At 41.4% G+C, this 22,086-nt stretch overlaps 1 protein-coding gene across 1 annotated transcript in view; it reads left to right on the top strand.

Annotated features, from left to right (window-relative positions):
- STS (steroid sulfatase (microsomal), isozyme S) overlaps window positions 1–22,086 on the top strand; it is a 144,856-nt gene that overhangs the window by 79,047 nt on the left and 43,723 nt on the right. Inside the window, exons 8-9 of the mRNA XM_019529357.1 lie at window positions 9,906–10,065; window positions 16,127–16,248. Of these exons, the coding sequence (XP_019384902.1) occupies window positions 9,906–10,065; window positions 16,127–16,248 (282 nt within the window). The remainder of the gene's footprint in view (window positions 1–9,905; window positions 10,066–16,126; window positions 16,249–22,086) is intronic.

Raw genomic sequence — 22,086 nt, 5'->3', positions numbered from 1 at the left:
GAACTGAACTGGTTGAACATTGACATTGCAGCACCACAAGAAAAATGCCTGGCCTTGGATGGCTTCTTAAGAGAACAATATCGTATGTTCCTCTGGCAAGAGAGAGCTTCTGAAAATACACATGAACATGGGATAGGCTCTGGTGTTAGAAATCATCTTCCCAAAATGATTGAGAATCAAGCAAATAGTTCAGAGAGGATTCTCACATTTCCTGGCTAGTGTTATCAGTAAGATTCCAAACACTGAGAACTTATATGTCCAGGTGGACTTCAGTGCCAAAGATGGTGCTGATAGTGGATCCTGACCAATTTGCCTGGCCTCATGTAACACAGGAAACATAAATAATAATGGACAAAGGCTATAGTGTTTTGCTCCTATTATTCAAGGGAAAGCAGTGCCACTGACACAGCTCTTAACTTTATTGAGAGTCGGTCTGTACTTGAAGAGCTTGATGATATTCCAACTGTTGAGGACTTAAGTACGGCCATAGAAAATCTGGTTATGGCAAGTCCCTAGGAAAAGATGCCATTCCTGTGGAAGTGGTCAAGTGTGGAACATCTGTGCTTCTTCCCCACCTATACAAGCTTCTTATTCACTGCTGTAGAGTAGGGACAGTACCACAAGATATACAAGATGCAAATATAGTCATGCTATACAAGAATAAAGTCAACTGCAGTGACTGCAATAACTATTGTGGCATTTTGCTACTATGGTCAGGTATGCATGGGTGTGCAGTGCAACATCAGGGGAGCACAGGCACATGGTGTAGTGGAGGGGGGGATATTCCTGCACGGTTTAGAAGGTGGAGCAGGATCTCCATGGTGTATGGGTTGTGGAGTCTGTGACTTGAATCTCAGCCCCTTAGAAGATGTCCAGATGTGCTTTAAATTATGCTCCAGTATAGTGTCTTACTAGGAAAAGATTTCCATACTTTGCTTCAAATACTGTTTCTATTTAAACCCTCTAATTTACCTTATCCATCCTGGATTCATTTTTCTGTTTCAAGCTATCAGTGTGTTGTGAGACACTGTTTTCTTACCTGACACCAATGCTATACCTGGCATTACTTTTCATCTTTGATTTACATTCTCATTTTGTTAACATTTCCTTTCAATGTCACTGTCTCGCTAGAATGAATGAATCTAATTACATTGTGGTCACTATTACTTCATGGTTCAGCTACAGTTACTTCTTTATTTAACTTCTGTATCTTACTAATGGCTAAATTGGGAATGCGCCTCTCTTCCTGAACACTCTAAAAATGGCTGTTCCCAGGAGTAGTTAAGCACTGAGAAATTGTTTCCCTCAACTTTATTTCATTATAACATTTTGGCATTTACATGGAAATAGTTGGAATTCCTTGATGTTATCTTGTTTAATTTTTCAGCATCTCAAATATCAGTGCCAGGGAACCTGGTTTTCTCTGTTAAAAAAAATCCCCAATTTTCAGCTTAAAAAAGTAACCCAAAATCCACATTTTTCTGTAATCAAAATTAATCATCACTGTATATATAAATATCTATGAATTACTGGTGTTTCATTTTAATCACAGAAAAATGTGGCTTTTAAGTTACTTTTTCTAACCTGAAAACTGGGGATTTTTTTTTGATCAGAGAAAACCAGGATCCCTGAATATCACTCTTGATTGCCTTGCATTTCTTGGTTTTGGTTGTGTAGGTCCCTTCTCATTTACCAGTCCTCTGTGTTTTTCCAGATTTTTCAGATAAACACATAGAGATATAGAAGATTTTTTTGAACCCTTTAAATATTAGAGCCTGAGCAATATGTTCCAATGTATCTGTGAACCTTTTAGCACAAGAAGCCGTGTCCTGACTGGGACATTTGGGTGCTATTGTACTCCTACTAAAATTTGGGTTGAATTGTGGATTTAGTAAAACATTCAGACTAAATCTCCAACCCATTTGAACAGTACTCAACTTTGAAGTTCCATAAGCCTTGAGGTTCTCCTGAAGCTATGATTCCTCTTTTGATTTTAATTATTGAGCCTTTTGGAAGTATGTACACTAATCTATGAGAGTGTCTGCATAAAATGCTAAATGCACAGTAGACTAATTCTACTGTGCATTAGTGTGTCACAGAAAAAGCTGTGTGAATGAGCTAGTGTGCAGTAGAATTAGTCACCTTAGCATCACTGTAAAGGTGTGCACCGGTGCTACTGTGCAGCAGTGCCAGTTACTGCACATTGAGTTAATACCTGTTATTACAGATACTAAACTTAATGCACTATAACTACAGTGCATCAGTGCACATGTAGACATGCTCAGTGTTTAGGAATTCAGAGCAATTTAAGTTATCTTCCATTCTAGACCGATGTAGCTAAGTGTCTGCAATGTGCACTGTATTCCAAAAATTAGGAGCAGAACATAAGAAGTTGGAGAAGACATTCATAGCTGCAATATTTGTCAACAGCCACTGAATAATGCAAACAATGTCTCAATCATTCATGTTTAGTAGAACTTATTTGTGTAAGTAGCCATTTGAGGCTCAGCAGTATGACAGTTAGTGTGTGTTGTTGCTTCAAAATGTGCACTAATAATACTGAAATCAGTGAAATCAGTAAACATTTGCCTGTAGACTTCACCCACTGTCTCTAAGATATTCTAAGATGTTCTAAAATGAACAGATAACCATGCAATCCCAAAAAGAATACAAAATAATGCAAGCAATTAATTGTTCTGATTTGGAAGAGGATCTGAGGCATGTGTCACCTATAATGTTTTTTGTATGAGAACCAGGACTGTTTGAGATGAAAATAAAAAATCAACTTTACCAAATACTGAACATAGCTTAAATCGAGGGGTTACCAGATGGTCTTGCCATTAAAAATGAATTGCTCTACAATATTTTCATGAGGTACAGAAATAGCAACCAATTTTGATAATAGATGTTCATAACTAAGAGTCCACTACAGGTGGGTAAAGTCATTCATTTCTTTTTATTCTCCCTACAGCCAAAAGAATAAAGACTGGCACAGGCCTCTTTCTGTCTTGTGTAGGAAGGAAAGATTGTTTAGCCTTGTTAGACTCCAAGTGAAAGAGCACTTTTAAATAATTTTTGGGATCGGAGAATGATGAAAACTAAGACGGGTTATATTAATAGAATTTCAGAACTTCATTTTGTACAGCATCTTCCGTATCAACTATATTCTAAGAATTAAATGATAGCAGGTGGTGTGAAGCAGAGATTTAGGCAAGATATGCTTTCAGATGAGATGTGAAATGAAGGAAGATGAAAATTTGGAATCTCTGTTTGAGTGATCACCGAGCATTGCATCTGTACTTTGCCTGTTCCTGCAGTTTTTTTCTGCAAGTAAAGAGAAGATAAGCCATTGTTAAATATAAAGCTAGTACAACACGGACAGCTGCAGACAGCTAAGCATGCAAATAAAGTCTAGGCTCTATTAGTTTGCTTTTAAAAATATTTTATAGACTTTTAAGAGAATAAAAATAATATCTTTCTGTGTGGTTGTATATTGTTACTACTCACTGGCTGCTGCCCTTCTTTGGCTAATTCCCAGCCCTAAGGATTAAAAAATGAGTTGGGCCCAAAATATCATAAAGGTTCCTTTAAATAATGAACTTTGGAGGATTTTATATTCTTTTTGGTTTGAATCTTTAAGGCACACTTCCTTTTCAAGTTCAAGTTTTTCTTTCCAAGCACAAGGGCTAGAAGCTTTCCTTTTAAGAACTGAACACTGAGATTCTAGTGCAGCTTCTTAGTTCAAGCATCTAGAGTTTTAAGAAAATGCTATCATGAGATTCATAATCATGCTGTAAGAGCTGGCAGATCTGCTGATGTTATCATCTTCCCCAGAAGATGAAAAAGATACAGCTATTTATAGCAGCATAGAGGCTGTATTGGCTTTGAAGTTCCCCACTTGGCCTGCATTCTGGCTTACTAATCTGTTCTTGACTTTCACAAGGATAGAAACTGCTTCAGGAAACCCTGGAAGCAAAAAGCGATGGGGGAGGCAAAGCAGAATGAACAGGAAGCCCTTCACAGGGCAAAAACTGAAATGCCTTCCTTAGACCTTCTAGCTCTTTTTCTTTTAGGCATCCTCTGTATATAAAGACAGGCAGAGCCCTTTCTTGTGGGCAGGGGTGGATCCAGGAGGGGTGCAGAACTGAACTTGTTACCCCCTATAATTCCTGATTAACCCAAAAGTTTAAAATCAACAGCCTGGCAGTGGCAGTTGCATTTCTATTCACACAGCAGTGAGGAAGTCAATTGACTTTATTAAAATCTGCATGATTCATTAATGCAGGTTCCATTTTTGCGGGGGGGGGAGGGCTTTGATATTAAACTGAAAAACATAGCCTAAGTCCCTACTGTGTTAGTAAAGCTTTTAGTCTCTTTTTAACTTCAGGAAAAATGGTGTTGTATTATGCAATGATGCACTACACCATCCACATCCATTTTCAAATTCCTAGATCCACCCACTCTGGTGGATACTGGTAGTATTTCTCAGTATCATCTCCATCATTTCACAATGCCTTGGAAGTAACTTTATCTTCTCCTTCCCACTAATGTGCTTCATACCAGGGCCATGTTTCTTCAAGTTCCTACTCCCCGAGAAGTGTTTCTTTCCAAATGTTCTGTTTTCTTCCTCTCACTGGGCATGTCTACATGAGACATTTACTGCAGATCTGCCTAATTAGCCCCACAACAAAGTCTTAGCATCTACATGTGCAGTACTATTGGGAAGGAGTAAACAAATTAATTCCACTGTAGATTAGTACTTGTTAACAAATGTACAATCCTGTGGAAGAATTGTTTACTCTGCAACAGTGCATGTGTAGGTGCTGATGGGATTAGCTGGGGTATGAGGGTGCTTCAGTGCAGGGCTGCCTGCTGGCTGGCCTTGCACTGGAGCATCCTTGTGTCCCAGCCAGCCCCTCTGCAGCATATTGAACCTGGTTGGAGCAGCCCTGGGCTGGCAGGATGACCCACTGGGTCCCCTGTTGCCCTTAAAAATGTTTTTTAAAACCTAGTGGTCTGAGAATTGACACAACACTCAGTTGATGAATAGCAGAAAGGCTTGCTTTAATAACTACAGGAGTTTTGTAACTATACCAAGTTACAAAACTAAATGACAGAAAAAGACTCTTTTCCAGTATAAAATGAGCTATTACTCCTAGTATTATCTTAGCTGCAAAGAGATCTTTACCCAATGAAGGCAGGAAGCAGTTCTTGTACAGCCTCACAGCGTGGCTCCTTTGCTTATCAGCTGGGTGGCAGGATGGCTTCTTGGTCTTCCCTGGACTGCACACATCTTGCCAGCAGTTCTGTTTTGCTTTCTACTATTTAATTGTATAGCTTCAAAGCATTTTTCCTTGATAGTTGTCCGATTAAAGTCCAAACAAAACAGGGAGGAAAAGGTTGACCATTATATGACAATTGTTAAATTGCCGGGCTCCTGTTTTTGGATTTGTCTAGGTGTGGAGGCTGTGTGTCTTTGCAGCCCCTGCAATTATAGGTCAATTACAGATGATGGGTCTTCAGTGGTCAAACAGGATGTTTAGAGGCATTGGTTACCAGACGAGTCTTTGGGTATTTGTTTATCAATGGGGCAAATTTGTGATAGCTTGTACTGGTGATGTTCTATTTACAAAACTCAAGACATACATTGAATGATTAATACATTTGTAACAACTTAGACATTGGATGCCTTTTTTAAGAAATGTGACCATGTCATGTGAACACGACATCTTTCCAGGACCTTTTACAGGTTCCTTTTGAGATGCATATTTAGTCTTTTGTCTTCTTTAGTTACTAGTTCACCTGAAATCCTGCTCCACTGGGCTTTAAACTAAGCCCGCCGGGAGATGGGGGGACTACTGCCACTGCTGGCCCACTGAGCAACCCTTGCAAAGCCAGCAGACCAAGGCATTTAAGGGAATCCACTCCTGCCCCAGCCCTGGAACAAACTGTAGGCAAGGCAAGCGTCCCCAAAGGGGACACAAATGCCAGGAGCTTGGGGAATAAACAGGAGGAACTTGTCCTCCTGCTAAACACAAATAACTATAATGGCATAGGGATAATGGAGACCTGGTGGGACTCCACCCATGACTGGGCCACAGGTATAGACAGCTATACCCTGTACAGGAGAGACTGAGAAGACAAAAGGAGCGGGGGTGTAGCTCTCTATGTCAAGGAAAGCTACGCGTCCCTGCAAGCTGACATTGGAACCCACGGTGGACTACTTGAGACCCCCTGGGTTAAAATCTATGGGGAGCATGGCAGGGGATACTATGCTGGGAGTCTACTATAGAAACCGTACCCAGGGTCAAGACCTTGACCAGGAGTTTGCCCAGGAATTGGCTGAGGCCGTGCACTCCCAGTGTATGGTTGTCATGGGAGACTTCAACTACCCAGACATCTCGTGGGAGGAGCACGTGGCCAAATCTGAGCGGTCACAAAGCTTTTTCTCAGGCATGGCTGACCTCTATCTGACTCTGAAAATCTATGGGCCGATGAGAGGTAAAGCACTGCTCAACCTTGTACTGGCAACCGGGGATGACCTAATCAGTGACCCAATGATCGAAGGGAAGCTGGGTGACAGTGACCATGAGCTGATCACCTTCACCATCTGCCGTAAAGCTGGCAAGTCAGTCAGTAATACAGAAGTCCTGAACTTCAGGAAAGCTGATTTCAACAAGTTAAAGAGGCTTGTCAGTGAGGCCCTAAAGGGCCACAACCCAAAGGGAAGGGGAGCTCAGCATGAGTGGCTGCTCATCAAGGGAACAATCCTGGATGTGCAAGCAAAGTCTCAGAGGAAAGGCAGCAAAAGGGCTCAGCAGCCCCCTTGGCTCTCCAGGGAACTGGCGGACCTCCTGCATCTTAAAAGGAAGACCTACAAAGGATGGAGGACTGGAACCACCACCGAGGAGGAATACTATGCTCTGGTCCAGATCTGCAGAGAACAAACCAGGAAAGCCAAGGCTTCAGTGGAACTCCAGCTAGCTACAAATATCAAGGACAATAAAAAGTCCTTGTTAGATATGTGGGGAGCCAGAGAAAAAGCAAGGGCAACACTGGACCCCTGCTAAACCAGATGGGACAACTGACAACTGTTACCCATGAAAAAGCAAACTTGCTAAATGGGTTCTTTGCACCAGTTTTTCACCAGTCCCATGAGACGCCTCTGCCCACAGTGGGTCAGGAAGGCCTGGGTAAGGGAGATTCCTTGCCCTCCATTGAAGCTGACTTTGTGAAGGAACACCTTGACAAGCTGGATACCTTCAAGTCAGCCGGCCCTGATGGTTTACACCCAAGGGTACTCAAGGAGCTGGCTAGCATCATAGCTCAGCTTCTGGCATGGATCTTCAAGAACTCCTGGCACTCTGGTGAAGTGCCTGAAGATTGGAAGAAGGTCAATGTGGTGCCTATCTTCAAGAAAGGGAGGAAAGTGGATCCGGCAAACTACAGGCCCATCAGCTTGACCTATATCCTGGGGTAGGTCTTGGGAAAGATTATCAAAGAGGCCATCCTTAACAGACTAGCTCATGGCAATATCTTGAGGGATACCCAGCATGGGTTTGTTGTGGGTAGGTGTTGCTTGACTGTGAATGTTTGTTCACCAGAGCGCCTCAAGGGATGATGAGATTGAACAGTTATAAACTACTGGAAGACTGTTTCAGGCTGGACATAAGAAAGAATTTCTTTATTGTCTGAGCCCCCAAGGTCTGGAATAGCCTGCCATTGGAGGTGGTTTATGCACCTACATTGAACATCTTCAAGAGAAAATTGGATGCTTATCTTGCTGGGATCTTATGACCCCAGCTGACTTCCTGCCCCTGGGGCAGGGGGCTGGACTCAATGTTCTTCCGAGGTCCCTTCCAGCCCTAATGTCTATGAAGTCTATGAAATGCATATGTAGTTTCCTTGCCTTTACTGGCTCAACTTTTTTTCTTTGGCTTTCTTAGATACACACATCATGAGCATGTCAGGTCTCTGACAATACTTTTAACCATCACTTATTTTTTAGGCTTAGGTGTGGTAGGTTGAGGCCTGTTATCATGACTGTTATTATCTTATGGCATGGGTCTGGCATCCGGTACTGCAAGCACTCCACTGTCTCAATGCCTAATGGGTTGCAAGGCATTAGCAGAGTTTGATACTCTTGTGGCAGTCTTGTTACCACAACTCAGTTTTGCCCCAAGCATTGTCTTGCATTCTTGTGCAAGAGACACTGCCCAAGCTTTCACAGTTTTCATATGCAGGAAGCACCCCTTCCAGCTGGGGCTGCTCCAACCTGGCTCAACATGTTGCAGTCCTGGGTGCGCATGTAAATGTGGCACCTGGAGCAATAAACCTTGTGAGATATGCACTGGAGTGTATTGCTTCCAATTAATTGCATGGGTAGACATATCCATTGTATACTAGGAATCTGGACTCTTCACTACATTGCCACGTATGTTGGCATGCTAATTTTGTAGGCTGTTTCTGTATGTGACACTCATTTTCCTTTGGTTAAAGAAAAGTAGAGTCCTATGTCCTTGTTCCATCCTTTTAATTTTCCACACTTTATTTATCTTTCCAGAGAAAATCAGAACAGAGGTTCTCACTAGATCATGTGAAGAGGAAAATTGATTCGCTGAAGGGCAAGAATACAGCTCTTAATGGGACAGTTTTCTTTAGAGATTTTTGAATGTTTTAGTCTTATGACCTCTAATCTTGGGCTGCCAGTTGTGTTCAGAGAGGAATAGATGATCCTCAGGAAGTGACTGTGTAAATCTAGGATAAAAATGTGTCTCCTTCTCTATTAAAGAGGATTATCATGAAAGATTAACTGCTTCTATGCATTCACTCTCTACATCTGAGCAAAGATCCTTTAGTAAAGATCCCAAACTATATAAAACATGGCGATCCCTGATTATGATTAATCCAATACTGTAGTTACCTCATTGGGCAAATGTTATGGTCTTTTCATGGAAAATTATGCATCCCAGGAACATTGATGTAGCAGAAAGTTGGAGCCCAAATTCAGAATATATTATTAACTTATTACCAAAATGGGTAAGTTTAAGCTTGATTTGAGGACTATGACATTTAAACTAGTATATACACTTCCCTTCCCTCTTCCCTACCCCTCCTCCCACCCCCACTGTATCTAAAATATAGAACCTTTATTTATAAATCTAACTTTTGGATATCTGTAAAGTTATTGTGAGAGCATGAGTTGATCTGCTCTATTTGTTTCAAGTAAACACCTACCATTTGCCTCCACGAAATAACTCATGATACTCAACATGGTACTTAGGAGTTTTGCTACTGACATAATGAAAACAGAACCAAACTATTCCATAATAAAGGGCAGGATATGTTTTTAACTGATTTAAATAGAATGTATTTTTAAAACATTCTGGAGCACTGTGCATCTCCACAGTACCACATAAGTAGTTAATTATATATTTGTGATACCTTTTCATATAGAGTTGTCAGTGACATTATATTAAATACTGTTATCACTAGAATAAACACACGCTTTGTTTTCACGTCAATAGAAAGATCTGCAACAGTGGGACAGTGATGGGTGGCATAGAATCAAAAAGGAGGAACAGTATATTTGTAATAAGTTTGTTGAATATACTTAGTCTGATACTTGAATGTTGACTGTATATTAATTATTGTTGGTTTAAAAAAAAAGATACCTGGGACATCCAAAAACTACTGAAATTACTATAATATTTTCCTTCCTGATGCATTTAATTTCAGGATCAAATAATATAGATAAAATAGACATTTTTCTATGTGCTGAACTATTCTGTACTGATTGTAATGAAATATCACACGTTTTATAAGGGTTTATTCCTCATCCATCAAAAAGAGGGTGCCTAAAGAAGAAATGATTTTCTGTAGAAGAAACATTTTCATTCTTTCAGGCGGAAAGTCCACAAACTGGGAAGGAGGTATCCGTGTGCCTGGTCTTCTCCACTGGCCTGGGGTGATACCGCATGGTGCCCATATTGATGAGCCAACAAGTAACATGGATATATTCCCAACAGTCGTTAACCTTGCAGGGGCACATGTGCCTACAGACAGGTAGTGCATATTGTCTCTCTTGTTCATGGGCATTTTCATAGTTATTTTCTGCTTTTTGGCACCTTTATTCTAATTTGGTTGGGATATATGTGAGAAAAGACTGAATTTCAAATGTCATGACTTTGCCTCTGTCTACAATAGTAAAATATTTCTTTTTCATAACATCATTATGAAATGTTTATGGAAATGTATGTCTTTTTTGAACAAGTCCATATTAGTTGGATTTAAAATGGAAACAGAGTGGGACTCTATTTTCCTTTACCTATCTAAGAGGTAGTTTCTTAGCTGTCTTTCTGGCATTTGCCGGGGCTAAACTATGAAAGGGGCTGCTTCCTCTACCTGAGTCTAATACCTGCTGGTCATGGGTTTCCAACCTCCAAAATGTTAATGGTTTAGAGATCAGTGCACGTCTACAACAATACCTAACCGGGTTATAGCCTATTGTGTATGCCTAGTCTATGCATGCATGCTTGTGTGTCTACCCTGCCAAGGAAGTAGCTGTGTGTAAGTAGCACTTTTGGCCTTGCCTAAAAACCTGCCATTTAGACAAGCAAAGGGACATACGATTCCACCCTTACCTTTCTTTGCACTCTATCTCTCCTTTTTGCCAAGTATAGTTTCATTCCCCCCTACAACCCTCCATCACCTAAGTCAACAAGAGTTTTGTCCCTCTGCATCTGTCTCCTAATCTGTTAAATGAAAACAGTGGGTTCAGACTTTCATTCAAAAGAGTTTTGAAAATGATGGTAAACAAAAACTAAGATTTATTAATCAACTCAGATCTGAGCTTAAGTTCTAGATCATTCTCCTGTTATCTGCTTCTAACCCTCATTTCTCTCTCTTTCTCAGAAAAAAAGATATTTTGGTATATCATAGAAAACAATAAGTAATTCAGTAAGAAAAAAAATCTCTGTCTTGTAGTCTCATAGAACAAGACCAAGGGGACATTCAATTAATTTATATCAACTGGTAAAAAAAAAAAAAAAAGAACAGATAAAAGGAAATAGTACTTTGTGCAGAGTATTGTAAGTATGTGAAAGTTACTACTAAGAAAAACATTTTGATCTAAATTATATAAGAGTAAAACATTGACTTTCATGGTGTTATTCTAGATTTTGCACTGGCATAACTGAGACAAAATTTAGTCCTGAGGGAAATCATTTAGACAAGCAATTCAGTGGATTTTAAGTAGAACAGCCTGAAAATTTTTCAAAAGAACATTTTCCTGTCAGAGAATACAGTTTTGTGGACATTGAAATGTTTCATGGGAGCATCTCTAGCTGATCACTGCTCCCAGTGTTGCTATTATGTGGTAAAGTGACATCATATTATTTTATATACTAAAGCATGGCCTATGGAAGACCATAAGAACAAGGGAATAAATAAATCAGAAAGGAGTCTATATCCCCAAGCAGATCCATAGCCAAGAAACAAATATGCTTATAGATATATCTGTATATAGACATACAAAACTCTTGAGTTGTAGAGGGGAACAACCTTGTGCTCCCAATTAACCTCCCCAGCAGAGAGTGCCAGGAACGGTAATGCAATGATTAGCGGTTTGATGTTTTTCACAGAATCTTCCAAGGGATGTCATCCATTGGTGGATGTGTCCATTTTTCTATCTCCGCCTCTGCTACCACTCAGTGAGTGCATCTACACAAGACACTGTGCAGTAAAGCTTCACCATGTACACATGTGCATCAATTACTACACCGTGTATTAGTCTAATACTAATGCTAGTAGATACAGGTACTAGAAAAACAGCACATTAACTAATGTGCCATAACACACATGTAGACGCTGACCACAAGAAAATTGCTCCCAATCAGCCTAGGCAGCAGGGGGCTACAGGAGTCAGGGAGAGCTGTCCTGGTTCATCATGACACTGCCTGCCAGCCATGTGGAGGTTGGGATGTGTCCTGATCTCCACGGGGCAGGGAGGCAGCACCCAGAATCTGGGACAACTCCTCCCATCCCACTCAGGGCCAGCCCAGTCTCCTCCCCTGTCTGTAATGGAGCTGCCTGCTGAGCTGGGACTGCTCCCCTCCTTTCCCTACTTCCCCCCTGCCTTCCAGAGCCCCTATGCCCCCTGCCTTCCTGGGGCTGGCATGTGGTGAAGCCTGGAGCTCCCCCTGGCTGTTGCAGGGAGGCAGAACAGGGCAGAGCAGCCCTAGACTCAGCCTGTCCTGTTGGGCTCAATTTGTTCCCAATGGGGGCACCGTGAGATGTGCACTGGGAAGTGCTTTTAAGTGCTCATTTGTTGCATGTGTAGATGTCCCAGTGCCAGGGATTTAAACTTTTGGAGGCCTGAGGACAGGTTTCAGTTTTAGGCCCCTGTCCTTTACTAGGCAGCCATACTGTTTGCCTCCCACTTTAGGGTGACTGTGATAAATACAGAAGGGAATTGGAGAATTTACTGTAACAAAGCAAAATCATGTCTCATTCTGAAGTCAAAGTTCATTCTTTTCCAAGTGAGTTCCTTTATTTTTTCCTTCCACTTGTTAAAATTGCAGTTTCCTTTTCCCCCCATTCTCTCTGTCCTTAGGTCATCCTTATGGTTCCATCATACTTACCTAAATATCTCTGGAATTATATCTATATAAATACTGTCCCTCCAAATATTGTGAGTTAAAAAATCCTGAGCAAAGATGTCATTTGATGTCTCTAACTTTTAGAACAGATAAAATTTCCTTTGATGCCTTTGACAACTTAGGTTTTGCTGAACATAGATCTTGAGTGATTTCTGCATTTCATAATTTAATTTTTATTTTTAGTTTAATTTTTTTCTGAAGAGAGAAAAAAATAAATCATTAAAACATTTTTCTATTTGTATAAAATAGCCTTGGGATCATTAGCTGGCTAAATAAGGTGTTGTTAAAGATATGTGAATAAAAAGTAAAATACCTTGGAGTAAAACAGATCTACCAGATCCTGTAACATCCCTGGGATTTAAAGTCCTCTAATGTTTTCCTTGTTTAAAGTGTAAAAGGGCATTGCCACTTCTATGGTACTTTAACAATTTCTAATTCAAAGCTCTGAAATCTTTTGATGCCCTAAATATTCTAAACTGTGGGCACATCTACACATAGCCATATGGTGGCATTGTTACTGTGCCATCATTTAGTAATTCCTTTTGAAAGTACAAAATTATGGCTCTGTAATAGTCTGTAAGGCTCTGTGCTGGCCACATACAGTTATTTTTAGTTGTTACATCGTCATAGCAGCGAGCTAAAATGAGAGAGTGTTGCTATGGCGACGTAACTGCAGCATCACCGTTTTTGCCCATCAACCCTACATTGCCATAGCATGTTTCTACAGTGACATAGTGTCACATGTAGATGTGCCCTGCATGTTTTATTGTCACTTCTCTTGGTTAGGAGAGGAGGATTTTATTGTGTCATAGCCCAGTCACTATTCTGAACCTGTCTTTTGATTTGTTATTAATATGAATACATAGCTCCAAAGCTGTTTTGTCCATTCCTAAATTTAGTTATCCCCTGTAAGGAGGATCACCACTAAAGCTGTAGAAAAATACCAGCCTGGCAGCAAGTGTTTATTTGGGGCATGTAAAATCAAAAGTGTATTTGCTTAGATAAAATCAATATACCTCTTCTTCTGTACCCACTCCCAGAGGCCCTAAACAGTCTGGGACTTCCATGGGGAGTCCCTCATGTTGGACAATCATAGAATCAATGAGTCAGAAGGGACCTGGACAGATCATCGAGTCCGCCCCCCTGCCAAGGGCAGGAAGCAGCACTGGGGGTGGCAGGGGTCATAAGACCCCAGCCAGGTCCCTTTCCAGTCTCCTCTTGAAGATTTCCAGGGAAGGTGAGAGCACCACCTCTCTGGGAAGCCGATTCCAGGTTCTGGCCACCCTTACTGTGAAGTAATTCTTCTTAATATCTAACCTAAACCTATCCTCCCTCAGCTTGTGGCCATTGTTCCTGGTGACTCCAAGGGGAGCCCTGGTGAACAGACTTCCCCCAAGTCCCTGCTGCTGGCCCCTGATAAGATTGTAATATTGGTTCTACACTGCCATGTGGGGTCAGGACAGGATACGGAATCATTCTGTGGTCAGATCTAGCAGACAGGGCTAAGCCAGCACACCAGATTCTAGATTATGATTTCTCAGACAGTTTTCTGGTTGAAGCTGCAACATGCATTTAATAGTTATAATTTTATAAATGGCATTAGGATAGGTTCTATCCCAGGACAGGACAGGGACCCATTATAGAACCTAGAGTTTTTCCCTTTTCTGTGCAACATCCATCTTACAGTGCCACCCTCCTCCTGGCTTGCCATCTCCTTTCCAGCTCTAGTTATTTTTCTCTCCTGGTTAACCAGTGGGACACCTTCAGGAAGAAGGCTGAAGAATGGGCTGCATAATGCCTTATCCATAGCCTGAAGGTTAGAACATTTTGTTGAGAAGTTGAACTCTCAGGTTTAAACCACCTCCAGGCATGAACACCACATGCCCCCAGAGCCTGGGCGGGGGGGGCGCACAGTGAGCTCTCACAGGTGGTGGCAGCACTGTCAGCGGTGGGAGCATGGCAGCGGCAAGCCGTGAGCTCCTACAGGCAGCCACAGTGCTGTCAGGGGGTGGGGTGGTGAGTGCCAACCAGGAGTTGGAGACCACCCACAGATGCCATCCACAATTGGGGACCACCCGCAAATGCCACTGGTGGTGTCAGCGGCGAGGACAGGGGGATGCCAAGCAGTGATCACCCGCAGGTGCCGCTGGCAGTGTCGGCATCACCTTTTTCCAGGGGGTGCACTGCCAAGCTCAGGGGGTGCATGTGCACCCACATACACCCCTATGCATCACCAGTGCCTCCAGGCACAGGACCTAGAGTCTAGGTGTTCTGGTTACTAGATGAATGCTCTCAATGTTAAACTATTTAGCTAAAAGGTGGAAGAGCTTTGAAAAGACAAAATTGCCCGTGACTTGAAATTCCAGCATTTTCCCCCTGCCCATTGGTTAGGATGAAGGGTGTACTCATCATGTACTCTTGGAAATCTTTCATATCTGCCTCTGGCTTATCTGTATAGTTTTCCAACTAGTATCTGTTTCACATTTTTTACAAGCATTATTTACAATATTTGGGAAAGAGATTTATATGATAATTAAATATAACTTGAATGATTAAAAGTTTTAACTTTCAAAAATTGTTTTTACAGGATGTCTTTCAAAATGCTTTAAAGTATAACAACCTAGCTGGCATGAATAAATCTCTAAAAACTGTTGTAAAAATTGTAATTCACACCATGTCAAAACTGTAACTTGTGATTTTTTTTTTCCTGTCAGTTAATTTTAACTAACTGATGCCTTAATTAATGGAAACATCCAGCTTTGCTGATTATGTAACTCCATTTCCTTCTAAATAGATTGGTGTCTTCAAAGAATCACCAAAAATGTCCAGCAGCCATTAGAAACTTTGTACATATAGTAAATATGAAGCCAATATATATTCAGGAAACTATTTATTTAAAATTTGGTATGACTGAATCTGTGTTTACTTCCATTATGTGTAATATCCTTAGCTAGAGCCTTAAAGTTTTTGTTGTTGTCTTCAGTGAATGTTCTCAGCCATAACTGGCAGAGCAGAGTCTATGAATGCAATGGAAATTTAATGTACTGTACTTGAGCTATCACATGAGCTATCATAGCAAAGCTGTGTTCAAGCTGCTGTAGTAGATCTATGTGTTTCTGTACCTGGCAGCTCCTGCTACAATAATTTCCTTATATGGACTTCATTGCTTCCCAAACCAAAAATAGAGAGAACAGGGTATGGAAGCTAATCATTCTTAAAAGGCAGCATTCAAAATTAATGACCCTTTAAACAATGCAGACAATCAAGGGAGAAAAGTACCCAAAGGTTTTGCTCCAAATTTGTCAATTTGTTGTGGCCCCTTAAGACATAAAAGGAAGGCTTGCTCTAACTTTCATGTAGAGTGGAGTTTGTGTTTATTAAGAAATGGAAATGTATAGTTATAGCTGCTTCCCAGGCAGGGAAGGTTTGAGTTATTTATCCTGACTTTGAAATGTTTTCTTATTCAGAATTATTGATGGACATGATCTGATGCCCTTGCTTCAAGGCAAAATTATCCAATCCAAGCATGAATTTCTGTTCCATTACTGTAATGCATATTTAAATGCAGTACGCTGGCATCCAAGAAACAGTAAGTAAATTTGCCTGTTCACACTTTAAATATTTCATATAATTTTTATTGCAACTTGAAAAGGATCAGGAAAAAGCCTTAGGCTATGATTACAAATAAATTTCTTAAAGTACCAGTAGCTATGTATCTGTTCTTTTTATAGCCTTCTTTGATCTGGGAAACACACCCATCCATAGAGCCAGTGTATTATTTGACATTAATTTGATGCTATACAACAAAATTGTAGATCAGTACAGTGCTGAGACTTATATTATTTCAACACATCTTTTCATTTTTTTTGTTTGGGTCAGAGTCTCTATTACATGTTACATTTTTTTTAAGTCATGGCCAGGTATTAAATAGGAATGTTTGCTGACTAGGTGCCTGGGTTTTATGCCAACTTGGCATTTTCATGGAAAGTAGCAAAGTAAAAATAGGCACCAGTGAGATGATGTTCCATATTCCAAATGAATCATTACAATCTTACATGAGACTTTTTCATGCTTTTATGAACACTCTAATTTTGTTCTGAAAACCACAGAACAAAACATTGCCCACTGATTTGTTCCATTTAATCTAATAGCCTAATGTTCATGGTGGCACCTATCAGACAACATCAACATATTCTGTCCTATAAAAATTCCTGCGCTGAAAGTGGCTGTTCATATACTTGTTCCATTTTAACTGATACAGTGGCATATCACAAAGAGGTTACAGAACACTGACATGAGAGAAACTTTTAGGGTGGTCATCACCATGTACTTGCTGTCAAATGCCATGCTGTTAAGCTTATGTTTTTTTATTCTGTGGGGAGTAAAGGATTAAGTCAGTGATTGACAAAGTTCAAAAGTTTGGACCTTTGGTATGACTAATCATCCAGACATTCAGAGCCATAGCCAGTGCCAGAGGTATACCTAGACACGGTTGCATTTCTGCTCCCTGGACAGCACAGGATAGCATCCCTGGGCAGCACAAAGTGGCTGGTTTGACAGCTCAGCAGCTGCAATTTTTGTGACCCTGCCCCAACTTGGCACCATGGATGGTGCCCTATTCTACAACCCCTGCCTTAACTATGCTACTATCCAGCGCTTTCCATTAGACTGGATAATAGGATGGTAAAGAGGTTTTAAGATCTTACATGACTAAATAAGAATTTCTGAGACTAATGTGAGCAATTTTCCATTTGAGAAATAGCATATGACCATGTCACTAAAGAGTATTGTGTTGCACAATGCTTCAGTCTAAGGATATGATTATTTGTGCACTGCACTCCTTATACAGGATAAGGTACAACTGTGTTACATGGGAAGTATAGAGAGGGAATTCCCAGAAAACCCATGCATTCAAAGGTTTATATCACTCATTACCACTCCTCACTGGCTATAGTTACCGTGCAGTCATTTAGTACTTGCATACCTACGTATTAAACAACTGTGCAGTAACCAGAGCTACTGGGCAGTAGTGTCCTGGCATGGCTTTCAAGTGACACTGACTGCATTGTAGCTTGTTACTACTGTGCAGTAGGCCCATGTGAAATTTCACTGGCTATTTTGTTTCAACACTGTTTTGACTCTTTTGAGCTTGAAACAGCAAAATTGAAATGAAACAAAGGGCTTTGAGACAGCTTCAAAACAAAATGACTCCAGTCAAAACATTTTTAAAGTTTCAAAATGTTTTGAATCAGCCAGCCAGGTGGTGGGAGACCAGGGAGAACCAGGGGTGCGCTCCCAATTGGCTGCTGGGCTGTGCTCTAGTTGGCTCTACCAGCCCAGTGGCAGAAGGTGGGCAGAGCCAGTACACTGCTCTGCCTCTCACCACTGGGCTTAGTTGCAGTGCTGGGTTCAAGCGCTGCGATCAGGCTGAGAAAGGGATCTTAGTCTGACTCGCTTTCACTCCCCAGTGCTGTGATTGGGCTGGGGAACTCAGCCCAGCTGAATTCCCTTCCCCAGCTGAGTTCCTTCCCCCAGCTGGGCTGGACTGAGTTCCCTTCCCCAGTCCAATCACAGCCCAATCAAAACATTGAAACAGCAGTGAAACCATTTCAACGAAATGGAATAGAACAGTGCTTTTGAAATGAAACAAAACTTGAAATGATTCAGTGTTTCCTCGAATACTGCTGTTTTGCACAGCCCTACTCTGCAGTAATGTCACATCATGGTTTGTGCCACACAACGCTACTTTGTAGTAAGGAGCTACTGCACAGAAAGTGTCTCATGTAGATGCGGCCCTTGTAGGGTGTACTTACTCCTCTGGAGCAGCTAGCTGTTTTTCATAGCCTTCATAGGACAGAAGAGGTGGATGATGATGGGTAGAGTACAGGCCTTCTTCTCTGACCTCTGTGGGGGCTTAGCAGTTCCACAACTTAACTTACCAGAATGCAGGAAATCCAGCTTAGGCTACCATTCTCTCTGCATCCTCTCTCTAACCTGCACAGTAGAAAAGGCCAGTCACAATCTTTTTGTAATGCAATGCTTTGTATTCAGTGGTACTGACTGCATTTTTTGTCAGGTAGCCTTTATCTCTGCTGCTTTTAGTATAAGTCTCTGGAGAGTGTTCAGTTGTCATTTCTGCCATTCGTCTCTAAGCCCAGGTCTTCATAAATGCCTTTTCTGTGGAGACAATAAAACTGTATTGCTAAAGATATTTGATCAAGATACTCAAAGGTGTTCCACATTGCTTATCTCACTGCAACAATATGTTACTGTTGTAGAAAGAGATACTCCATAGCTATGTGCTCTTGTTTGCATATGATGCTATCAGGATTGCTAAAGGCATTTGCATAGCAAAATGTGTCTTGTATTATTGTTATTTTCCTCACTCCTGATTTCTCAGTTTCTCTCTATAGTACCCTGCTGTAAGAAGCATCTGATATGTTCAAAATTCATTATATTGCTCATTAACTGTTGCTCTTTAATGTCCCTCATCAAACTTAACTAACTTTTCTGAGCAGCAATTTCAGACACAATTCTTAGTTTTCTTATTACTTTTGCATGGTATTCTTAATACATATATATGAATACAACAACAATAGAACTATGTTTTATATTTTCATGAGTGCTGATTAATCCAATCATTTAACTGAAAACAGATTGAAACTTTTTACCCTTTTACAAGGTAATAAAAACAATGACATATTGTGGCAAAAGTTTACTCACTGGACTTCAACATTCATTAAAGAATGGGAATCAGTTCATATGCAACTGGTTCATTAAGAAAGGCTAGAAAACAAAAAAATAATGTATTAAACTTGGGTACCTCAATTTATTTACCTTGCCTTTCTAATTGTCTGTGCTTACCAAAATGTAGATGCTTTACTGTGCAGTAGTATAGTTTACTGTGCAGTAAGCATGTGCGTCTACAACTGTACAAGCTTACTGCGCAGTAAACCTTGCTAATAGTGAGTAAAGTTGCTACCTGCAAATGCAAGTAGAAAATTTACTTGCAATAACCAGGGATCCTGATTTTCTCTGATTTAAAAAAAAAAAAAAGAAAATCCCCAATTTTTGGATTAAAAAAAGTAATGCATAAAATTCCATGATTAAAATAAAACACCACAAATTTGTGTGTGTATATGTGTATTTTGGCTTACCTTTGGGTTACCTTTACACATTCACTCCAATGAAACACCACTCATATATGGGTGGTGTTTTAATCATGGGAAAAATGTGGATTTTGGGCTACTTTTTTAAATCCAAAATTGGGGATTTTTTTTCCAGAAAAAACCAGGATCCCTGGCAATTTAGCTGTGCAGTAGCATTCATGTAGACACCTGATTGGCAGTAAATCTGCTCCCAATTAGCCAGCCACCAGGGTGGAAGATTTCTCCCTGCCCCCAGGATCTGCCTGCTGCTGGGGCAGGCTCTACAACCAAAGCCTGGGGGGTGACTATCTCCTCCTGCCCCAGCAGCAGAGAGCTCCAAGCTTCCCACTCCAAGAGTGTGACTAGGGAGTGGAGGCTGGGAGATCCTTATGTCCCAGCCCCTGCTTTGCCATTGTGATTGGGAAGCAGGGGGATGGGAGATCTTTATAACTGTGAGACTCAGAGGAGACTCATGAGATCTTTATGACTCAGGCTATGGGATAAGAATCTCCCAGTACTGGCCCTGCTGTTGTCGAGCTGGCACAGGGAGCGCTATGCTGGTGGGAGTGGAGACCCTGTTCCCTCCCCAGCTCTATGCTCACATAGCTGAGCAAGGAACAGACTCCCCAGCCTGTTCCCTACCCACCACTGTGCTCATGGAGCTGAGCAGAAAACAGACTCTACAGCTCCACCCTGCAATTGTGGAGTAGGGACTGGGAACTGTCTCAGTCAGGGGCAGGTCCCAGCCCTGTGACCCGATCAGGTGACTGAGGCATGGGGCTTGGAAAAAGCTGCAGGACTGGGGCAGTAAGCTGCAGTGAACTAGCTGCTAGCTGCCCTCTGGTGAGTCGGGGCAAGGAGCTGGGACCTGCCCCTCCCATGCAGCTTTTTCCAAGCCACATGCCCCTGACTAGGGAGCTGTGGCCAGGAGCTCCCTGCTGCCAGGGCAGGGGGACATTGTCCCCACCCCAGAAGCAGGCAGCCCTCCAGGGGCAGGGTGCAGTGTCCCAGCCCTGCCAGGAGACGGATGTCTCCTGGCCTGATGTTCCCTCCTAGAGATAAAAAAGGGCATGGTTAAGTAATCTGGATCTTTCAGTGTTATGAAGACCTAGGGGAGCTTCCATTATACCAATCAATATTTTTATTCCCAAGGATTGATCCAGAGGAGCAAAAGAAAGATAAGGAGAGGAGCTTAGCTAAAATTGGAGAATATTAAGAGCTGATGGGTACAATAATGTAGGACCCAAATAGAGCATCTGGTGATTTGTCCAGTGGAGAGGCAGTCCATCATATGGGGAATTCCAGTAAGTTTCTAAACTCATTGCATACCAGCTGCTCTTCAGAAAGTCTCTACCTTCTTTTAACTTACTGCAATATGTTTCTTAACTCATACCCTTGGTTTATATTAAAATTCTTATACTGAACCACCTACTGTAGTATCCAATTGTTTATTATTAGCTACGAGCAATGAGAATAGCATCTGGCATGTGTGGTTCTCTTCTTTATCCCTTCCCCTCCCCAGGGGGCAAATTTTCTTTGGCTATTTTTAAACTTTTGTTTTGATTGTGAATTTTTATTTTGATATGACTAAGGCATTTAAGAAGTCTCTTGAAGTGTTTGTAGCCTTTGGGAATCAGCGTGAGGAGAATGCCATTTCCACTCAGCACCTGTCAAGATGGATCAGATTTGCACTGAGACATGTTAAGCTTTAACTGAAAATATGAAGATTCTCTTTAGTACAATCACAGCAGTATTGATGGCCATAATGTTTCTATCTTAGCAATGTAGGGTTGCTATGCATTTTATTCACACATTTTCACCAGACCACTATCTAAACCTGGCATCTAAGTCCGATGCTCACTTAGGAGACAGATCCTACCATTCTTGTCCAATTAGAACTTGTCAGCTAAGATGGAGGATGGGATCCACCTCCAAGGAAGAATATTCTGAACTGGTCCGGACCTGTAGGGAGCTAACTAGGAAAGCCAAGGCTATAAATGAACTCCAACTAGCTTCGAGTATCAAGGACAATGAAAAGTCCTTTTCAGATATGTGGGGAGCCAGATGAAAAGCAAGGGCAACACTAGACCCCTGCTAAACCAGATGGGACAACTGACAACTGATGCACAGGAGAAAGCCAACCTATTAAATGGGTACTTTGATTCGGTCTTTCATCAGTCCCATGGGAAACCTATGCCCACTATGGGACAGGGAGGTGTGGGTGAGGGACCTCCCCTGCCCTCCATTAATGCTGACCTTGTGAAGGAACACCTTGAGAG

This window comes from Crocodylus porosus, unplaced genomic scaffold (assembly GCF_001723895.1).
Source record: "Crocodylus porosus isolate Cpor-Errol unplaced genomic scaffold, CroPor_comp1, whole genome shotgun sequence".
In the NCBI taxonomy this organism is placed as follows: Eukaryota; Metazoa; Chordata; order Crocodylia; family Crocodylidae; genus Crocodylus; species Crocodylus porosus.
The sequence above is the reverse complement of the archived record's forward strand: the minus strand, read 5'-3'. Positions and strand labels throughout refer to the sequence as shown.